Raw genomic sequence first — 21875 nt, forward strand, 5'->3', positions numbered from 1 at the left:
CGGCCCGACGCCCTTGTTCGAATTTGGATCGACGCCCTTGACCGACTTTGGCTCGACGCCTTTGGTCGACTTCACCGGGTCGACAGGCTTCTTCGGCTGCGGCCGCCCCGACATATCGGAAGACGAGGAGGCGGCCAGAGGGACAGACGTCTTCTGTTTCGTTGGCGTTTCCATCACTTTCGGTTTCGTCGACACCGAGGGTTTTACTTTCGGTTTCGTTTTGACGACCGGCGGCTCCGCAGAAGTGTCCGTAGCCGGGCCCGCAGGCGAGGCCGTGGATTTGGGTGCAAGGTCTTGGGTAAGGCCGTGTGGCGATCCCGCGACCTGAGCCTTAGTGATTGTTCGAACGGGGCAGAGCTCTTCGTCTGAGCTATCTTCCATGGCCCCATAGGCCTCATTGTCGTCTCCTACCTCGTCGACAACTTCTTCTGCATCGAGCGCCTCGACGTCGTAGTCGTAGTCGATCTCCTCCGCAGGAGGTGAAATTTGCAGATGAACTTCTTGTTCGTTGGCGTCTTCTCTCTCGAAGATGTCCACCGGTGCCGACTGCTGGGCCTCCAGTCGCGCCACGCGCCGAAGCGTCTTCTTCGATCGAAACCGGGAACAAGCCATACAGTTGGCTTCATCGTGGTCCGGCGACAGGCACTTGTTGCACACTGGGTGGATGTCGATGTGGGGATACTTCGATCCACACACGGGACATTTCTTGAACGGGCTCCGTTCCATGATGTGTCGTTGAAAGTCTTGCTGCGTCGACTGGGCCTCAAGCACCAAAGAGTCACGCGACTCCTCGGGACGTCCGACTCGGGGACTGAGCTGGAACAGAGTTGGGCACCGAGCGCAAAAACAATACCGACGGTATAGGAAAAGGCCTTCAGGCCTTAAGAAAGTCTATATCGATTCCGAACTGGAGATAACGAATACACATCCGAACCCAATGGCGGAAAAAAACAATCTGGGGATGGAGTCGATGCCCAGGCGCACTGTAGTCCAGGGGAGGAGCCACCTATCTCGTGATACTTCGAAGACTCTTCCAGGACAACAATGTGCAATCATCCGGACCCAACACTAGGCGGCAATCTATGCTATAGATATGAATTCAGCAGCCCACATGCCTCGAACACCCAATTACAATAATCCTAAGGTTTACAGGTCTGAGTAGTCAAACACTTGTTCGTTGGCTTGATGTAAGAAATGTTGAGGTTCATATCTAAATATGCTGGCGAGGGAGTGTTAGATGAACACTCTTACCTGGTGAGCAGTCAACTGAAAGTGGGAGGAGGGCTGTGGCAAGGAGTCTTAAGCTTGGTGGTTATTGCTAGGAGGTCTCAAAGGAATGTGTATTTTATGTGTTTGTGTGTTTCAATAGAGCATGTGTATAGCCGAAAGGCTGCAGAGCTCTGTCCTGTCAACAAGTGATTAGAAGGGTAAGCAAGTTCTGAGAGTGGAAGTATATTGCTATTTTGTCACCATGTAGAGTTTTTCAAGACATGCATCTTCAACTATTTCCTATACTGGAGTAGGGGTTAGGGTGGGAGCGTCAGGCTGCATACTAGGACATAATTCCAGATCCTCAGTGCATAAATGGAGAAGGCCTGCTGCCTTGTGTTTTTTTTTTTCATTTCTTCAGCGGCTGCACATGTACTAAGAGCCACCACAGGGGTGGTAACCTCGTTAGCCATATAGCAGATGTTTCTGAATGTGATGGCTTTGTAGAAGGTGCAGTTGGTTTTGAAGATGGTGAGGGCCAGCAGTAAGAGTCAGTAGAGTTCAATTAGTGTGCGAGCAATGTGGTCACATTTCTTCATGCATTTTAAGAGGCGTGAAGCAGCACGTAGAGTCCCCCTAAGGAAGGCGAGTGAGGAGTAAATGAGGCTATTGAGCATGGTGTAGCCATCATCCATTTGCATGAATAAGAGGGCTTGATCAACAGTGAGGTGGGAGTTTGACCATGAGGTTTGGATCAAGGGCTCGGGTTTTGGCTTTGTAGAAGCAAAGGTTCATTGAAAGTTTTAGAATTTTTTGAAAGTGCTCAGTTCTCTGGATGAGCAGATGGCTTTGGTAGCGTGTGCCACGATAGGTTGTCTCTACCTTTTCTGAGGCTAATTTTCTATAACCTACAGTGGATTCAGAAATATAGTTTGTCATTTTTATACATTGTTTGGTCCTACGTGTTTGAAGGGTTCTGTGTTTACATATTGAAGTTCATTGGCGAACCAGCCTATGTTGTGTTGACTTGCAAGGAACAGGGAGGTTTTAGATGCAATCAAAGATCTGGTTTCTTCCAAGGTCATAAACAGGTCTTGATCTTCGGGGAAATTTGAGTAGTCCATATGGTTGGTTGGCTGAGGTGAAAGGTGATGGCATGGCAGTCAGTGCAGGTTAAAAAGTGTTTTCTGTGAAGTGCTAAGATTGCACCCAGAGTATGACTGACAGAGTGGAAAGACCATTTATTGGTTGGTGCATGTATATTGCTTCTTAGATCAGTAGAAGAGATCTGTTGGGGTTACATTGGGTATATCTAACTAAATGCTGATGTTTACAAAGACACATAAGTTGCTATTGTCGAGGACAATGGGGTCAAGAAAGGCTTTAGACAGGGCTGTCCCCTATCGCCCCTCCGCTTTGCCCTTACTCTGGACTCTCTTGCCTGCGCTATTAGGCTTCTTCTTTCGATACGGGGTTTCCACATCACACCCACAGATGCTGAAGAGGAGAAAATCTCCCTTTACATTCTCTTTGATTTGATTACCGAGTACAGACAACACTGATTACAAAATCAATTGGAATAGATCCACGGTATACAGCCCATCGGACGCACCCCCTAGATTGTCCATTTCCTGAGGAATTGCGAGTGGTGTCGAGAGGTTTTAAGTATCTGGGTATCTGTGTTAAAACGCACCACGCGGAGGAGTGCAGACGCGAGAATCTGCATGTCGTCCTGGGCAACTTTAAGGTTGATACAGAGAGATGGAAAGATCTTTGTTAACTTTGTTGGGTCGCGCTGCTCTCTTTAAAATGATCACCTTGCTGCAACTCTTATACGCCCCTCCAAAATACATACCATCTGCTGCCTAGGGCTATTTTCACTGAAATCAACAGCAAAATTTGATCTCTAGTCTGGCAGGATGGACACCCTAGAATCGCGCTACAGACACTGAGACGCAACCCCTACAATGGAGGAATCGCACTCCCTGATGTAGAGGCCTACTATTGGGCATCCCACTTGATCCCCATCAACATATGGGCGCACAAACATAGAGACCACCCCACATACTGTCTTGAAAGGCAGAAAATGCAACCTCATACACACCTACATTATCTATATGGAGGTAAGGGAAGCTCAAGACTGCTACCGGCGACACAAGTGACACTAATGGCATGGAAGCAGGCTAGCAGGACCCTGGGTTGGACGAAGTGGCTTACGCGTTCCACACCGCTTTGGGAGGGGGCCAGGCTTAGAGAAATCGCAAACTTACTGGGGTTCGAGGCCTGGGACCTCCTTGGCATTTCCACGATAGGGGACATAGTTGAAAAAGGTGAACTTAAAACTTGGACTAAATTAACACAGGAATATAATATGGCTGATTCTCAATTGCTTAAGTATGCACAACTGCGACACGCGTGGCAGGCGGAAAGCATCCCCCATGAGCAACTCCTGGAATACGCTTCCCTAAAAGGTAGGCTCCTACAGGAAGAACTTCTTGGTAAAGCGGTCTCCTTCACATATAAAACCATCAATAATAATCTTCACGACGGTTGACTAGGTCTCTGAACAAGATGGGAGAGGGACATGGGGTCCCTAGAGAATATCGAATGGTAGGCGGCATTGATGCATCCCAGGGAGGTGGTCATCAAGGCTCCAACTACCATACGCTCTGGGCTTGTCCTATACTCAGGCCATACTGGACCCAAGTGATTGGCTTACTGGGAAAGGTCTTGGGGGTGACATTACCAATGGAACCCAAATTTGTGCTCCTGGGGATCCCTAGCAAAGTGGACGTCACTAGGACCCAGTTGATCTTTGCTTCATTGGGGTTGGTGGTGGCCAAACGGGACATAGCTAGAAACTGGGGAGTGGCTGACAGTCCGTCCATACAGGAATGGACTAAGGGGATGGACATGTACATGACGGCTGAGCAAGTCACATATCGTAGCAGGGGTGCCCAAAGAAATTTCACAGGATATGGTACCCATGGAGAAAACACTTTGGGCTGGATATAGGGAATCAAGACTCATCAGTCCACTGGTCACACGACGCATGAGACCTCGGCAGAGACCTGAATCTATAATGTCTCATAAGACTATTCGGCCAACTTACCGACAACCATTTCTCGGTCCAAGACACAGTGCCCTCACAACGAGGACAGTTGACAACGGCATATATTGGCTTTCATTGGCCGGGAGGGGGAAATGGGTCCAATGATAATGATTATATTTGCAACAATTTGAGTTCTACTTCTGTTACTGCACCATACATGACTTCCTAAGTACTTATTGTTCAGTTGCATAAAACAAATTTATTTAAAAAAAAAGAAAGGCTTTAGACAAGGCAGAATTGTCGGCAAGGGAGGGGGGGTTCGGTGATAGATTAGCCGGAAAGAGAACACAGAGGTGTGATAAAGGTAAGCATCTAACCAACATAGAACCTAACAGTGCACCAGAGAACTCTGGGACACTGGTGGTGGTAAGGGTGAAAGGTTTATGATTAGAACAGATTCTTTCTCAGTGATCTTACGAAGATAAAAATATAGCATAGTCAGTGTTTGGAGTGGGAAGTCAAAGAGAAGAGGTTAGGTAGGGGGTGGGATGGTCAAAGTGTAGAGATTTAGGAGATTATTGGAAGGTAAGAAAATTAGAAATGTAGGGTGGGTGAATTGGGGAGACAAGAGGAATCTGGTAAGAATGTAGGAATTTGGTGGGGTCTACAACAAGGAAGGGGTGGGGGGGAGAGAATCGGTCATAGTGCTGCGGATATCCCATCCCCCATATAGTCAATGACACATTTAAAATGATGGACTAACATCTGTCACATTTGTGAATGAGTCCTTGTTCGCAAAGCTACAAATAAGTTCCCAAGTTTCCAGTTCTGGCGGTCCACACAAACAATGGGCTGAGCCAGTAAGGGGAATACTTTTGGCTGATGTTTGTCTATGGCACCAATTACGCCTATTTTTGGGAACTGGAACTTGCAAATGGATACAACTTTGCTAGGGAGGATGGGGCAGGTCCTTCATTGGCTGGGGTACTGGCGTGGGTTGTGGCAGAGGCTGTCACTTAGCTCAGAACAACTTCTTACAGTCACAGGGAAGGTTGCCACATGTCCACCCTACTCTGCCATCCATTGGCTGAAGCTTTTAGCTGGGTGGGGCTAGGGGGCAAAAAATGTGTGCAAGCAATACTTTCATGGTCTACCGGTGCCCCAGTACCGTGTCCCCCTAATCCTGCCCAGCAGACCCAGTAGAATGGAAGTCCTACCCATTCTTCCTTAGCACAGTTGCTGCCAGCTAATAAGGTTGGAGGTACACTAGAGACAACTATTGAACTGTGGGAGTCCTGGTGCCTACTGCCCCACAGTCACCATCTCCAGTTACTCACCAGCCTGGGATGTCTCCCATCATAAAGAGGTTAGATATGAGAGATGCCTTTTTGTTGAGTTCAATGTGGTGCTGGGCCAGCATTTTTTTTTAAACAGTTGAGAGGAGAAGGAAAGGGAGATGGCGTTTTATAAGTGATGGGAGAAAAAGGTATGAGAGCAGCAACAGGTTGGAGTTGGGAGAGACGAGAGAAGGTGGACAGTGACGCAAGAAGGCTGTTATAGATTGAAAAATTAGGTCAATAAGCGCATTAGCAGAAAAGGGATGGGGAAGTGGGGAGAGTATGAACAGTAATGAATTTCTCTTGAATTGGGAGTACATGCAAGAGTATGGTTACTTGTCCCACTGTTTGAATGTGCTCAGAAATATCCTGAAGATGAAAGTATCCAATACGTGAGGTTGTGGGAAAAGAGTAACAGTGACGTCACAGGATGCAGATTCTGGCAGGGCATTAAATTTGCCTCGGTCTGAGAGCTCTGAAGTCGACAGGTGTGTCCAGAGGAAAATGAAGCTTACTAAAACCCACCAGATTTGTCGGAGGTCGAGTTTCATCTGGTAACAATCCATGTACAACCAGTAGACACAGTTTCCTAAAGACCATTTAGATTATTTATTGCTACAAGGCCCAGTAAGGGGATGTGTCCGGTGTAATGTGCAGCTTTCTAAAAAAGCAGCGGGTTATTTAAGGCTAAGAAGTGACTCAGTATCAATGGAAATGAAAAGAATGGGAAGATGGTGCCACTTCAGAGATTACTTAAGATGAATCATGAAATGCTAAATTTTCCTGAGGACAGTGAGACTCAGGAAGTAGTATTGGTAGTGAGAAGGTAATATGGCCGGGACTTAGAAGCCACAAGGAGGTGCAGTTAATGTTAATTATATCAATGGGAACAGCAAAGGCAAATAAGCTATTTTGGCAGTTTATCTGAGGAGATACAGGGAAAGTTATCAAGAACCAAGCTCTTTCAAGCCCTAAGTGGACCACACAATGGAAGCAGCTACAGGAACTCCCTCCTAACTTCTACGCCCCTAACTGGATTTGCATGTTAGCTGCTCAGGCTCGACAAACTGGAAGGTTAATAAAATACAGAAATTGAGAGGAAGATAGATGAGAAGTCTAATCAAGCCAAAGTAACTAACTCAAGCATGGTGGTTGGAAAAGGGGGAGGAGAAGAGACATTGCAACAGTCATGGGATCAGAGTAGGAGGAGGCCTGTGGATCAAGTAGCACAGAGAGGTAGGGAAGATGGACTACTGAAGCCTAATGGAGAAGCAGATTTAAAAAATGAATTCGGTGTAGATTGAAAACTGAGCACCTTGGTAAAATAAATTAAAGGCACAACAAAAATAATGCAAGCAATCAGCACATGCTATGCAGCAAGCATAAATGGAAATACAAATATCACCCCAACTCTTTATCATTCGCTCTCATCAGGGCCTGGATTAGGGCTCATTTACAGAGCTCACAAATCTCGTACATCGGAGGGCGGGAACCACAAAATTCAGTCACTTTATTTACCCTAAATTGCCAGCAAATCCTTTAAAGAAGCAACTTTTTCTCTCTCTAACATCATTATAACGTTCCTGCTCCCACTATTTCTTTACACCCGAGTAATAGACAAGTCTGGGTTATATAAAAACAAGGTAGCGTAATAAATGTACCTGCTCAGCATCCTTGGCTGCAGATATGATCTTTCTCTCTTCCTCCAGGACACAAAATATAATCTGTGCTAATTCTACTGGGCGCTCCTGATACCGAGCCTGTGGATTAATAAAAAAAACACACACACATTTTATCTCAAGTTGCATGCTAATCCGGTGAGAAGGCAGCTGCAGAGTGTAGGTGCCCCAGAACAATGATGGAAGGAGAATACATTGGGCCAATGTGCCTAACTGCTAGATCATGAATCCTTTGGTACTGATGGCATCAATGCATATCCACTAATGTGGAAACTGAGAGCTCCAGCTGAAAAGGTACCAGCATGGGGTTTGAAGTAATCCGGCTGGTTCCAGAGGTACCCAAAGCCCCAGTGCAGTACATCTATTTTTAGGCATCACCTAGTGAACGCAGCGCATGCGTTGCTTCGCCTTGGCGAGACTATTGTTGTCGGTTTGGTGTGCGAAGGGGACAAAACATGTGCGCGTCCGGACAGGCAATGTGTACGCGGATGGCGTGTCCTCTCTGCCTCTCACGCTCCCACCACAAGCTTGATTTAGCTTTTAGTTTCAGTTTCTCTGCCCCGCACTGAGTTCTGCCAGTTTGTGTGTCTCTGTTCAGCACACGTGTGTGTGTGTGTTTGCGATTCCCAGCGTGTCCTTGCTTTTGTGTAGGTGCCATTTCCAGTGTGTAGCTATGCTTCTGTGACGTCCCCTGTGCATTTGTTTGTGTGTATCTGTGACCCCCTGTATGTATTAGAGTGTTTTAGTGACTCACAGTGTGGGTTTGTGTGTCTGTGATTTCGTGTTTAGATGTGCGATTCTCCGGGTAGCAGCGTGTCTAATGTATCGCCCTGTGAGCCTGTGTGTGTTTGCAGTTGTGTGGCTGTGCCTTAATATTAGCTGCCTGTAGTCCGGTGGTTTAATGCCACATTCAACCCTTGAGGCATGAAAGGAAGCATCCTCCATCTGCAAGGTCTATGGGCTGCCCACTACCTGCACCATGGGTTTCCACTTCCAAATCTTATATCCATCACCATGAACTCCCAACCCCACTACCTTCTGCTACCCAACCCTCGAGCAGCCCCATGTCATGCACCCAGGGATGTGAACATCCCTTCCCAACACCCACCATTTCCTGGAGACCAGACACTTTCTATATTCACTGCCCTATGCAGCAAATCCCCACCTGCCAATAGAACCCTCAACGAAGGCCACCACCTCATCCAACTTCCTTCTACCACCATGTCCTCCAACTCACTCCCTCACACCTTCCACCCCCTTGACTTCTTCCCACGTCTCGGAACTCTCAACTGCCCAATTTTTCTCCACGCCTGAAATTTCAACCCCCACACCACCCAGGTTTTAATCTGCAAGTCATGTCTTGTGGTATGCCTGGTCAATCCCCTCCGGTTACAAGTCCACACATGCTTCGCAGCTATAGAGGCTGGCTCGAGCAGCAAAATTAAACCATTTTCTTTGCTCTCATGCAAACTCCCTGTATTTTGTACCCATGCTACAAATTCTGCCCTTTACTGTGCAGTTTGGATTCCAGTTGTACACCAAATAAGCTCTCCGAACAAGACTTACTTACTTGTGGTGTAGTAATAGCATAATTGGAAGGAGGTGGACTGAGAACAGATAAATCAAAGACTTGATAGTATACAGTCAAAACTCTGGTACAGCAGTCAGACCATAATTTCCATGTATAATACAAGTAACATTGGGGCCAAAGGGCTTCAGCACCAACCCCTGCGGGGCTGACACAGCTTCCCGGCACACACACAGCCGCACCCGAGTACTTCACAGGTCTTTAAAAGACCATTTACTTGTGAAAGAGACATTCTTGTGTTTTCACCCCTTCTTAGAGCCCCTGCATCTCCACTCTGCATATTGCTGGAAGAATCAGCCCCCCCACAATTTTTTTTAGTAGACCCCTCTCCCCCCTCCCCATCCCCCCACTCCAAAATTTGGCTCCACTTGCGCCTCTGGTCACAGTGGAGTTTGGTGGGTGGAAACACTGAACAGTAGCCTTTTTGTAAAAAAGTAATAATACTTAACACCTATACACGTAATTTTATGAGGGTTAAAAACCGAAAAACAGGAGGAGGGGGGTTGATTGGTGCGGGACCCAGGAAGAGGCCCTATTTGAAGCTCGGGGGCACCGGAAATGTTCCATAGGATTTGGGGGAAATGGTTTAATCTACTTCCACTGTGATTTGAGATGTACGGCACGAATTATGCCTCTATAGCTAATAATACAAGATGTATATATGGACTGCAGAAGAATGACCCGACCTATACAAACTACTGATTGTACTCTGCTGTATGTGTTGATTGAGCTGCATCCAATGAATTTTCTTTGCTGTTTTAAATACCCAAAAAAGTTGAATATCAAAAAAAAACAAGAAACTGAAAAACAGTTCAGTATGCAGACACAAGCAGATTAAACAAGCATTTGAAATAAAATAGGTCTCGCATTTACTTGAGTTTAAGCTACTGGCATAAATGAGAATGCCTTTTATTTATTATTTAAAAACTAAAAACAAAAATAAAAGGCATTGTCATTTACAATGTCAATAGCTCAAAGTTGCGTAACTTCGAGACGTATTGCATTGCAAATGCTTGTTGTAAACTCCAGTGGCTATTGAAAGGCATGTTGTACACCAGACAAAGACAATGTGAGACCAGTGTGATGTGACAATGGGATTTAAAGTTAGTATGTCTTCGGCAGGAACTGTTAGACGGCGTCACAAAGCGACAACAGTTGGTGCTGCAGTCGCTTCCAGTCCTTACACCGCCCCAGCACTGGTGCTGCACTGCACTTGAACAGTGCTGCGTTCCCTAGCTGTTCATACACTGCTGCACCATCCTCCCCTCGGTACTGCTGCACCATCCTCCCCTCGGTACACCTGCACGTTCACTCCTTAGACAGGGCGTGCCTTTCCTGCCCGTACACTATGCTGTGCATATGGTCTGTGATCTGGTAGATTGTTGCCCAGTACCTGGATCTCCTGCTTGAACTTGAGGATGCTGCGCCTTTCTACGATGTTATGTTCCTGGGTGAAGCGGTTGTACTGATAGTCCAGGTGTTCGAGCAGGTTCTGAAGCTGGACCCGAGCCACAGAGGCCTCCCGCTGGGCATGATTCCTGGGGGAGAGGTAAAAACACAGAGAGAGAGAGAGAGACAGAGAGAGGTGTTTTATTAAGATAGGCGAGGAAATACCACTTGGGTGCTCCTGACCGGACTTCCTCACTCACTGCTCCTGCTGGCATAAGGTGTGAGAAAATTGCAGGTCTACAGTTAGGGAGTGAATGGAAAAAAGAAAAACACTTCAAGCTTTTACATTGCACCTATTGTGGTGGGTATCTGATCCTGGCAATTTAAGTACTCATCAATTACCTTTAAAATATTTGTCCAGCATGGGGCGTTACTTTGCCTGGCTGCAAGATGGACGCACATTAAGTGGGCTCTGCTGGCCGAGCTACTAAATCCGGCATAATCTGACAAAAAGAAGGACTCTATCCGGGCTGAAAAAGCAGGAAAGTCCGTCTGTACTGATGCAGAGACACACTATCGCAATTGAAGCCTCTCTCCGTTCCGTTTGATCCACGCCGGGTGGCCCCAGGTGGCCCCCGGATATAGCGGCCTACCACGCGGCCTCCCTAACTCGATAGCTCCGGGTGAATCGCAGACCTGTAGTGACGTGAAAAGGGACAACTGGGTGAAGTCCGGAGCTGCCGTAGGAGTGTGTTGGCTCCGATGGAGTTGACTGCATGACGTGACGGCTCAGATCAGCTTCAGAGTGATAGGAGCTGCTGGGCGCCCAGAGAGCGAGTAGTGGTGTGAGGCCTTAGGCAGCGGGGGGCTGTTGCCGTCGATGCTGCACGACCGGGGCTGCCGGAGTGATCGGAGCTGCAACAATTACCAGGTGGGTGTGCGGGTCGTTGGATGCGGGGGTGTCAGAGGCCCTGCCTGATACACTTAGAGCAGGCCCCGTGGTTTAGTGGCCAACAAGACTGTAGTGAGCCACCCGGCCCGAACACTACTTTGTTGCAACCAACTCCCTGGGCCGGGTGCAGACCAGGGAGTATAAATAAAGCGTGACGTCAGTGCTCGTGACTGACGGCACACACCGAGCTCCCGAGTGGTTGTCCCCCTTATTTGTCTGTGTCCGCATGCTGTAGGCCTGACCTCCACCACACCCTCACACGAGGTTCCGAGGGCCCGCATTCCCCCAGGCGGTTCCATCCTGCCAGCCACTACTACATTGGCGACGAGGGTGGTGATCGTCCCGCGCGCACGCGTTGGTAGTGCGTGCTGGTGCAGGCCGCATACTGAGCGGTGGCGCTGGAGGAGCAGCCAGGTGGAGGTGGCGAGCAGTGAAGTCTGCGGTAAGGCGACCGCAGGGGGCGAAGCGTCCCCCGTGTGTGCCGCAGGCGAGAGACGAGTGTCCTGTGTGACGAGGACGGCCCAGAAGAGAGCGAGCCTACCGTGACAGGCCTGCATGCGCAGGAGCTCATGCACTGTTCCCGGCCATACCGCGTGTGCAGAGAAGGAGCGCGCGCTGGTGAGGGTGCCACCGAGACGCCAGGGAGGAGCAGTCTGGCCCGTGCAACCCACTGAGAGCCAAGGAGGAGCAGTCAGGCCAGTGCAAACCACAGAGAAGGGCCTAGATAGCAGGATAAACCCACGTGCTCGCCGGCTGACTGGAGCAGTGTGGAAACCACAGCATTGTGGAGTGTGGTGGCAGTGGTGCAGAAGGTGGGGCACACCAGGGGAGCAAGAACGTGCAGGAGGGCACCTAGTCAATACTGGAGGACAGCGGGGCACGTAGGAGACAGACCGGTTCACCAATGAGCAACCCACCAGCACAGGCGGCTGCACAGGCGGCTGGTGCAGCAGAAAGCATGGCAAGCTCACGGATGACGGTGAAGGCACTTCCCCCCCTTTCAGCCAGTTGGCAGATCCGGCCACGGCGGCGCCAAGGTGGCGGAAATGGATTGGTTAGTTAGAAAATTAGTTTGTGGCTACCAGACAAACAGATAATGCAGTTAAGCGATTCACTATGTTGCTTATGGGGGGAGATGAGCTCTACGACCTATTCCAGGACCTTCCAGACACGGGGGACAGCAATGACTATGACAAAGCTGTGGGAGCGCTTGATCAGCATTTTGACCCGCAGGTCAATCCAGAATTTGAACATTTTAAACTGCGCCAGGTGAAACAGAGGGTGGAGGAGTCCATTGACATGTTCTTCGCGCGCCTGCGGAAGTTGGCAAGTTCCTGCTTGGGGAGTGACCTATTGTTTGAAACCAGAGCACAGCTGATTGTGGGGTGCAAGTAATTGGAACTGCGCAAGATGATATTACGACAACCAGGAATATCGCTGGATGACATCCTCATCTTAGGGAGATCTCACGAGCTGGCTGATGTGAGGGCGGGGGAGATGGAGTCGGCGCTGGCACATCTTCCCGCCAATCCGCAACCACTTTGCCAGAGCCCCATCAAGGAGGAGCATGTGGATGCCATAAAGAAGACATACAGTCGTGGAGGTGGCAGCCCCGGGGGCACTATTGATCGCCAAGGCAAACAGGGATGCTGGAACTGTGATTTAGTGAATCATTCCCAGAGAGGGTGTCCCGCACAAGGAAAACAATGCCTATGATGTAACAAATATGGACACTTTGCGAAGATGTGCATGAGTGCAGCTCGCAGGGAGGGCAGGCCACAAACGAGGAACAAAACTACAGCAGAGTGTGAAGGCCGTGCAGGAGATTGAGGACATGGACAGTCGGTGCCAGAAAATGCACATCACAGAGGACGAGGAAGACGATGAAGTACTCGTAGTGTCAAACATACGAGGCATCAACACAAGCAGACGACTGCCGCCCGTGTGTCAGATATGGATTGGGGTCAACAGTGTAAACAGTGTAAAGGCACTAATTGATAAAGGTGCTTCTGTGAACATTATTGATGCAGATCAGTACGAAGCACTCGTGCCCAAGCCGTCACTGCTACTCACGAAGGCCAACATTTTCACCTACGGCGGTGACGTGCCCATCCCTCTTCAGGGGGTGATAGAGGTGGAGGTCAAACACGGGAACCATTCAGCACGCACTCGATTTCATGTAACCTGTTACCGGGCAGGGTCAATACTGGTGGACATTCGGCGGAAGATGCGGGGCTCGTGATGTTTGCACGGCACATCCCTCAGTTCCCTGAACTATTTCGTGGTTTGGGGTGTCTGAAAGGTGTAGAAATGCAACTCCATACTGATGACACCATCAAGCCCTTGGCCCTACGGCATTGCAGGGTGCCACTCCACCTGCGTCCGCTGGTGGAGGCCGAGTTAGAGCACTTGAAAGGGACAAAGTGATAGAGAAAGTGTCAGGGCCCACTTCGTGGGTGTCACCGTTGGTGATCACAACAAAGCCCAAGCAACCAGGGGCGATCCCGCCTCTGTGGTATGAGACTGCTGAATGCAGCAATTCAGAGGGAGAGGCACATCATGCCTACTATTGATGTGGACCTGACCTCAGGATATCATCAGCTCGTGCTAGCGGAGAAAAGTTGATATATAATTACCTTTTAAATGTATGTGGGGCTCCGACGGTTCAAACGTCTCAGTTTTGGGGTCTCCTCAGCAGCCGAAGTGTTTCAAGATGCAGTGAAGGAGGCCCTGTCAGGACTGGTGGGGGTGCTAAATGTCAGCGATGACATTCTAATTTTCTCCAACTCGCTGGAAGATCGCCATATGCGGCTCAGAGCGACGCTGAGGAGGTTAGTGGAGCAAGGATTAACCTTACATAAAGCCAAAGGTGAATTCTATGCCAATGAAGTTGAATTCTTTGGGTACAGATTCTCTGCAAATGGATTGCAAGTGGATCTGGCCAAAGTGGAAGCTATCAGAGCTGCGGCCATACTTAAACCCAATCAGAAGTCCGGAGCTTTTTGGGGATGGCAAATTACTGCGGCAGATTTATACCTCACCTCGCCACGCTCTCGGAGCCCCTCAGAAACCTCACAAAGAAAGATGTTTGATGGCAATGGTCCAGCAAGGAGGCCAGGACGTTCAATGAGATCAAGCGAGCGCTGCTGCAAGGGGCCACGTGGCCTATTTTAAGCCTGGGCAGGCGACGGAGCTCGTTGTGGATGCCAGTCAGGTGGGACTGGGGGCTTAACTCCTTCAGAGGGATCAGCGAGAAGAGTGGGTGCCTATTGCCTATGCCAGTCGGGCGCTAACTACAGTGGAGACCAAGTACGTTCATATTGAGCGAGAAGCACTGGCAATTCGCTGGGCCTGTCAGAATTTTGACATTTATCTGTGCGGTCACAACTTCACCGTGGTCACCGATCACAAGCCATTGGTACCTTTGTTCGCAGGCACAGTACGCAAAATGGACCGCCCCGAATCGAACGATGGACGTTGCAAATACAACATTACAACAACCCGGCGGACTATTTGTCAAGGCACCCTATCGGTACGGGGACCCGGGGAGAGGTTGACGAAGGCACAGAGTCATTTGTGAAGCAAATTGTGGCAGACGCTTGCCAGCGAGCGCGGTCACTGGAGGAAATCCAGGGAGCAACCAAAGAAGACATCTGCCTACAGGCAGTCAAAGAGAATCTACACAACCATCAGTGGAAGCTGTTCCTTCAAGGATCCAGTGGTCTGACCGAAGAAGAGAGAGAATACCATCTGGGGCTGTGGAGATGTCGGGAGGAGCTGAGCGAAGGATGTGAGGGGGTGATCCTAAGGGACATGCGAATGGTGATACCTGCCAAGTTATGGAAAAGAACTGTGGATCTGGCCCACCAAGGACATCAATGGGTCGAGAAGACCAAAGCTAGGCTGAGAGCCAAGGTATGGTTCCCGGGCGTGGACTGCATGGTGGAAGAAAAGGTCAGAGGATGCCATGCATGTATGATAACAGGGGCGGAATCCCCCACAACCCCGGTCATTACCGAAGCACCCTGCAATACACCCTGGAACCATGTAAGCATGGATTTTGGCAGTTTCCCGGATGGGAGACACCGTGGTCATGGTGGACAGTCACTCCAAATTCTTGGTGGTGTAGGTGGTGGCCTTGATCGCGTTTGAAAGCATCAAACCAGTACGGGAAAAAACATTCGCACTCCTCGGAATACCGGCAGAAGTACGCACCGACAATGGCCCGCCATTCCAGGGACAAGAGTTCCGTGAATACCTGAACCTGCACAACATCTGACACCGCAGAATAACACCCTTATGGCCGCAAGCCAACGGGGATGTGGAAAGGTTCATGAGAACTCTTAACAAAGCATTGACAATTGGAGTGAACCAGGCCGAAGACTTTGAAGGGTGTCTACATCGGTTCTTAAGGGCCTACCGCCAGACCCCGCACTGTACCACCCAGTGACCTTCTAACACAGCGGGCCGTGTGAGACGTGATTCCCACAAGTGAAAAATGGTCGCAGACAGTGCTGGACCCGGTGCGCACTCAGGCAATGAGACAATGCATCAATGATAGTGTCAGTCAGCGAAGGAGGGCCAAGCCATCTGAAATCTGCAGGGGAGATTACGTAGTCGTCAAAGATAGACATCCCGGATCAAAGTTTCAGACATCATTTGAGCCAGAGCTGTGGGAGGTGGTACAAGTAAAAAGATCTATGGTCACAGCGAGAAGAGGCACCAACCAGTTAGTACGGAACGCATCCTGGTTCAAGAAAGCCACCGTACCTGTGATTGCTCAGGAAGAAGAAGAGGGTGGAGAACCGGTGGGAATCAGGAGCCAGCAGCAACGGAGGATTCTGAGTCATCGCCTATCGGGGAGAGAGGTGAAGAACTAGAGACTCCGGCCCGGGAGGCCGCTAAAGGAGCAGGATGTGGACGGGAAGAGGTACCCACTCCCAGAGGAGGCCAAAAGTACCGGCTCCGAACCAACCCACAACCTAGCACACGACTGAAAGACTTTTTGTGTTAAACTGAAACAAACTGTGAGCTGCCTCTTGAATACTTTGGACTTCGCCATGTTTATATATTAGTTTGTTACGTTAGGTTTTTATTTTAGTTTATTGTTTGACTACCCATTGGTTAGATGGGATGTAGTGAGCCACCCGTCCCCAACACTACATTCTTGCAATCAACTCCCTGGGCCCAGCGCGGACTAGGGAGTAGGATTAAAGCGTGACGTCAGTGCTCGTAACTGACGACACAGACCGAGCTCCAGAGTGGTTGTCCCCCTTATTTGTCTGTGACCGCATGTTGTAGGCCTTACCTCCACTATCCCCCCACACGAGGTCCTGAGGGCCAGCATTCCCCCAGCTGGTTCCTTCCTGCCAGCCACTATTACAAAGACGACCGGTATGGGCCACCCGCACCCACCTCCCCAGCCCTACCTGCGCCTGGGAACCCGCCCCACTCTACCAGACTCCCTGCTGCCAACAATCCAGTGAACTTAGAGTCCGCACCCAGGAACCGGACCGTCCATGTGCCTGGGGGCTCCGGGTACAGCATAGAGGGAGATACCGGAAGATCGAGGGGGCTGCAACTACTGCGCCTTTGGCGGTCGGAGAAGGAGTGCAGAGGCCTAGTGCACCACGGGCCTCGAGGTGGATGCACCCCACGACGGGAGCGAGCGCCGCAGCTGAGATCCAGACCTCCCACTTGGCTCTGTCCCCCCTGTACAACAAGCCAGACAAATACACACCAGGAGTAGTTGCTTGCCTGAACCCTGGTGGAAAAGTACATTGTGAGCAGCTCTTGCCAGCTCTCTAGCATTGTGAACTGACGGTGACGCTGCTGCCTCACTCACCCAGTGGGTCACTGGTGCTGGCAGGCAGAGCCTGAACCGTTTGACATTATTACCCAACACCGGTCGTAGGATGCTTGTGATCAGTCCAGGGAGGGGTAGTTCGGGCTGGACTGTTCCCATTGGGTGCAGGGTCAAGGCTGATTTGCATAGGGCTGGGTCCAAACCGGAATGGCATGGTGAGGAAAAAACGATGGATTAAGGCCCAGATCTCTGTACTGGGGTGAATGTATGAAATTGTTCTGCATTCTGTCCATCAATTGTTCTTTTTGCATTTGTCACCCCGAGTGGGACGGGTATGCCCAGACGTGGGACCTGCGCTCTCCAGGCCACTGGAGTCAAGCTTTCTTAGCTGATGAGGGCTGAAAGCCTGAAACCAGTCCTAGTTTGCTTGTATCCAATCCAAGGAGGACCTGGCCGGGCAGTTCCGGCTGGACTATTCCCATTGAGCGCAGGGTCAAGACTGATTTGCATAAGGCTGGGTCCAAACTGAAATGGCATGGTGAGGAAAAAAGGATGGATTTAGGCCCAGATCTCTGTAATGGGATGAATGTATGACATTGTTCTGCATTCTGTCCATCAATTGTTCTTTTTACATTTGTCACCTCGAGTGTGATGGGTATGCTCAGACGTGGGTCCCATGCTCTCCATGCCACTGGAGTCAAGCTCCCCTGTCTGATTAGGGCTGAAGGCCCAACACCGGTCCTAGGAAGCCTGTTTCCAGTCCAGGGAGGACCTGGCCTGGCAGTTCGGGCTGGACTGTTCCCATTGGGTGCAGGGTCAAGACTGATTTGCATATGGCTGGGTCCAAACTGGGATGGCATGGTGAGCAAAAAACGATGGATTTAGGCCCAGACCTCTGTAATGAGGTGAATTTATGACATTGTTCTGCATTCTGTCCATCAATTGTTCTTTTTGCATTTGTCAACCCAAGTGGGACGGGTATGCTAAGACGTGGGTCCCGTGCTCTCCATGGCACTGGAGTCAAGCTATCCTGGCTGATGAGGGCTGAAAGCCCGAAACCGGCCCTAAGATGCTTGTTTCCACTCCAGGGAGGACCTGGCCTGGCAGATAGGGCTGGACTGTTCTCGTTGGGCACAGGGTCAAGACTGATTTGCATATGGCTGGGTCCAAACTGGAATGGCATGGTGAACAAAAAAACGATGGATTTAGGCCCAGATCTCTGTACTGGCATGAATGAATGAAATTGTTCTGCATTCTGTCCATCAATTGTTCTTTTTGCATTATTAGAGGTGGCACACATGCAGACTGTGGAGATTGGACATGGGCAAGCCTGATGCTAAACAGTCCAAACTTACTTTTGATGGACGGAGCCACACGCGACTGGGTGAATCCTCTTAGGATGGTGAGGGGCAGGGCGTGCAAGCTGCAGTCACAACACAATTCCAGACAAAGACATCTGATCATTGCTGATGGACGTGAAGTCTAGCCTGAAAACCACTGACAACAAATTAAACCTCCTTACTGCCCGGCTGGATCAGGTCAAGCAGCGGGTTGACACCCACGACAAACGCATCACGCAGAATGAGACGTGAATCTCAAGACCTGGGAGACCAGCAATGGAAGACAGACATAAATTATTGAAAATGGAAAAAGTACTTGAAATAATAAGGGCTAAAAATGAGGACTTGGAATCGCGCTCTCGTAGAAATAACATTCGTATTACTGGCAATCCGGAGAGTACAGCCACCACTAGAATGGAAGACTACCTTGGAAATCTATTGCAAGAGATTTTCAGAGATGACCTATCTGCTGTCTTTATTGTTGAGAGGGCACACAAAACTCTGGGGCCGCGGCCGCCACCCGGAGCCCCGGGCTTGCCCCATAATAGAGAACGTGGTGAGATGCAACTTCAGGGAAACACCCTCTCGTTTTACCCGAAATTTACACTGGCAGTGCAGACAGCGAGACAAGAATTCCTGCCAGCCAAGTGAGGGTGAAATATGCTCGGCTTCATTCTGCCAAGCTCTAAATCTCACATGAAGGAAACACGCAAACATTCATGGAGCCGGCGGCGGCAATGAAACTGGCCAAGCAACTGAGTAAGAACAGGCAAGCCCCATCCAAATCCTCCCACTTGGCAGAAGAGGGCTGCACAAGCAACAATGACTAAAAGTGGCGGAGGCCGCCCTTACCGGGACTACTACCAGGACGCGGAGGAGAGGGCGAACTGTGATGGTGGGCATCCATGAATGTGGATGATTGTAGAGGCAGGGGTAGCACAAACTGCTCGGCGTAAGGCGATATATCTCAATCCCTCTACCGACCACTCAGCCACCCTAGTCCTTGTGACAGTCTTATGCCAGGCGATCCGTGACCCCACGGGGTAATCCCACCTTGTTGTGTTATTGGGTTTCTTGGAAAGTGGGAGGCGGAGGTGGGAGGGTACGCTGTCTCAAACGGATTGGTGGGTTGGAGTGGGTGGTAGGGAGTTTGATGGTTACAATGTTTCTATTGGTGGGGGCTGTGGGGGAGTGCAAGGGGGAGGAATGTTCATACAGGCCCAACTACCCCGGACAACATTCAGACTTAACGCTGGAGCTTAATGTGGACAGCTTAACCTACATTAGGGTCAATACACACCACTGTGCTGCTGACTGGAGCCCTGGGTAAGCAAAATTAGGTGACACGACTTTACGATAGTACACTGTGATTGCTAGTGTCAGATTTCTTACTTCGAATATACGAGTCCTGAATGACTACCACAAATCTCGACTGGTACATGCCTATATGGTGAGACATAACATTGACATATGATTCCTGCAGGAGACTCATTTTACTGCTGGTACCGCCACTAGACTGAAGGCCCGATGGTGGGCGGAGATATATTCCTCGCTGTAGTCAAATTACAGCAGGGGGGTTATCCCTGTTGATTAAAAAAGATGTGCCTGGGGTGTGGCCAAGATAGCTGACGGCTGGGATGTGTTTTTGTGTCTCCTATCCCCGCGTTGGGCCCAGCCGTTTAGTGCAGCATTGCACGGGGTTTCGTACCCCGAGTCAGTGTTTTGTGCAGCCTGGTTGGAGGAGAAGCTGTGGGCACCGTAGAGCATTACGGTGTGTCTCCCCTGTGGGGAATGCAGATTGGATTAGGTACCGGGGCAGCGGACCTAGCTGCATGACCTACTGCGAGAGGGCACCGGGCCATGAGCTGTGAAGATCTGGAGCTGGCCCGCCGCGACGTCCGTTCTCGAGTGCGGATGGTGAAGAAGTGGGGGCCTCCTGCAGAGTCCAGACCACAACGATACACTGAGGCCGACAGAGGAGTTTCTGCCCTGGTGATGGCGTGCTCTGGGGCAAACTGACGGTGAGGCGTGGAGGGGAGACAGTAGCGAGCGCGCCCTGATGGACACTACACGTGGAGGCTGGTTCTGGTGGGCCCCAGCGGCTGGGACCCTAGTGAGGTGGTCGCGATCCCGGAGGATCCAAGCAAATTGCCCTGGTAGGAAGTGGTCGATGATGCGGAGTTTCCCTGGGGCGGCCTCTCTACCCGGGGTGCGGGCTGTGGTGCGGCCTGAGCTCTGGGCCCAATGTGTGGGTCACCTGTGGGGGGGCGGATCCACACAGGAGTTTGGTGCCTGCTCCGTCTCCCCACCGCCCCCCAAGAACTTTGCTGGACGGTCACCCAGGGCCCTGCGGAGACCTGGGGTGGGGTGGCTGCGAGAATACAGTGGTGTCCGCCCTGGCTGTCGTCCTGCTCTGGTGCCAGAAAACAGTATTGTGGAGGCTGAAGCGCACACCTGCTGCAACCGGAGCCTGAGCAGCTGTTGGCCCTGTCAAGCTCCAGCAGCGAGAACTTTTTGTAGGCAGCCTCTTGGGTCTTTGGGTATCTCCTGACTGGTGGTGTGCGCAGGGGCCTCCACGGTGCCTTTGGAGATGCGATTTGCCCTCACCAGGGGAGCAGAAGACACTGTGCCTGTGGTGGCTCTGGCCAGAGCTTGAACAGCAGGCGGTGGTCCTGCAATGACGGCAGCACCCTGAGGATACACACTGCTGGGGCCTGTTGAAAGAGCGGAGGGGGCAGCAAGAGGGGGTCCCTCTTGGCTGCTCTGCGGCCCGGGCATTTATGACATCAAGCACAGAGGCTCTGTTTCTATTACCAAGGTGAGCGTTTTTTATCTCTCAGGCTACCCCTGGTGCTCGCCCTGCTGCCCGCCCGACTACGGACATTTGTGACCCGACCACACTGTGTCTGATAGCTCCTGATAGCCCTGCTCAAGGTTGCGGGAGTCTCCAGAGAACACTCCCTGCCTGGGAGCTTGTGCGTCTGGGACCTGGTTCGAAGATAGCTCTGGCCCGCACTCTTTGACTGGCGCATCCTAGCAGCGGTGAGCAACCGGCTGGGTGGCTTCGGGAGGGTTGCTACTAGAGGCTGCTCTGACTTCAGGGTGCCTGCTGAGACAATGGGTAACCTCCCATGCTGAATTTGCGGCTGGTCCCTGGCTTTCCTTCTGCCCCTAAATGGCTACAGCAAGAGCAAAAAAAGATCGCAACCTCAGAGACATGTTACTAGAGCCCACCGGAGGGCCTGGGGTAGACAAGCCTGCGTGGACACCGGAGGGGCCCTCTGACTCCGTGTCCACCCCTACCTGGAGTCGCTGTTCGCTTCCCTACGGGAGGACCTTTATTCTTCTAGGAAGGAGTTAAAAGAGACAGCGGGATTTGGGCGGGCTGGGCGAGAGGGTTTCCACGCTTGAAGACCATAAAATGAGCAGAGAAGAGGAGCTGGAGCAACTCCAACAGGAGATCTTACACCTTAGGGACCAGAACCTGGATCTACAAGTTCGCATAGAAGATTTGGAGACTAGA

General features: G+C 50.6%; 1 protein-coding gene across 10 annotated transcripts in view; it reads right to left on the reverse strand.

Moving 5' to 3' along the window:
• STAT2 (signal transducer and activator of transcription 2) overlaps positions 1-21875 on the reverse strand; it is a 1031780-nt gene that overhangs the window by 788795 nt on the left and 221110 nt on the right. For all 10 annotated transcript variants that reach the window (XM_078689090.1, XM_078689088.1, XM_078689089.1 and 7 more), the window contains exons 4-5: positions 10259-10403; positions 7260-7358 (exon numbers count right to left, since the gene is read on the reverse strand). In XM_078689090.1, coding sequence (XP_078545216.1) covers positions 7260-7358; positions 10259-10403 — 244 coding nt within the window. The remainder of the gene's footprint in view (positions 1-7259; positions 7359-10258; positions 10404-21875) is intronic.

Source organism: Lissotriton helveticus, chromosome 1_1, assembly GCF_964261635.1.
Source record: "Lissotriton helveticus chromosome 1_1, aLisHel1.1, whole genome shotgun sequence".
NCBI classification, from domain to species: Eukaryota; Metazoa; Chordata; class Amphibia; order Caudata; family Salamandridae; genus Lissotriton; species Lissotriton helveticus.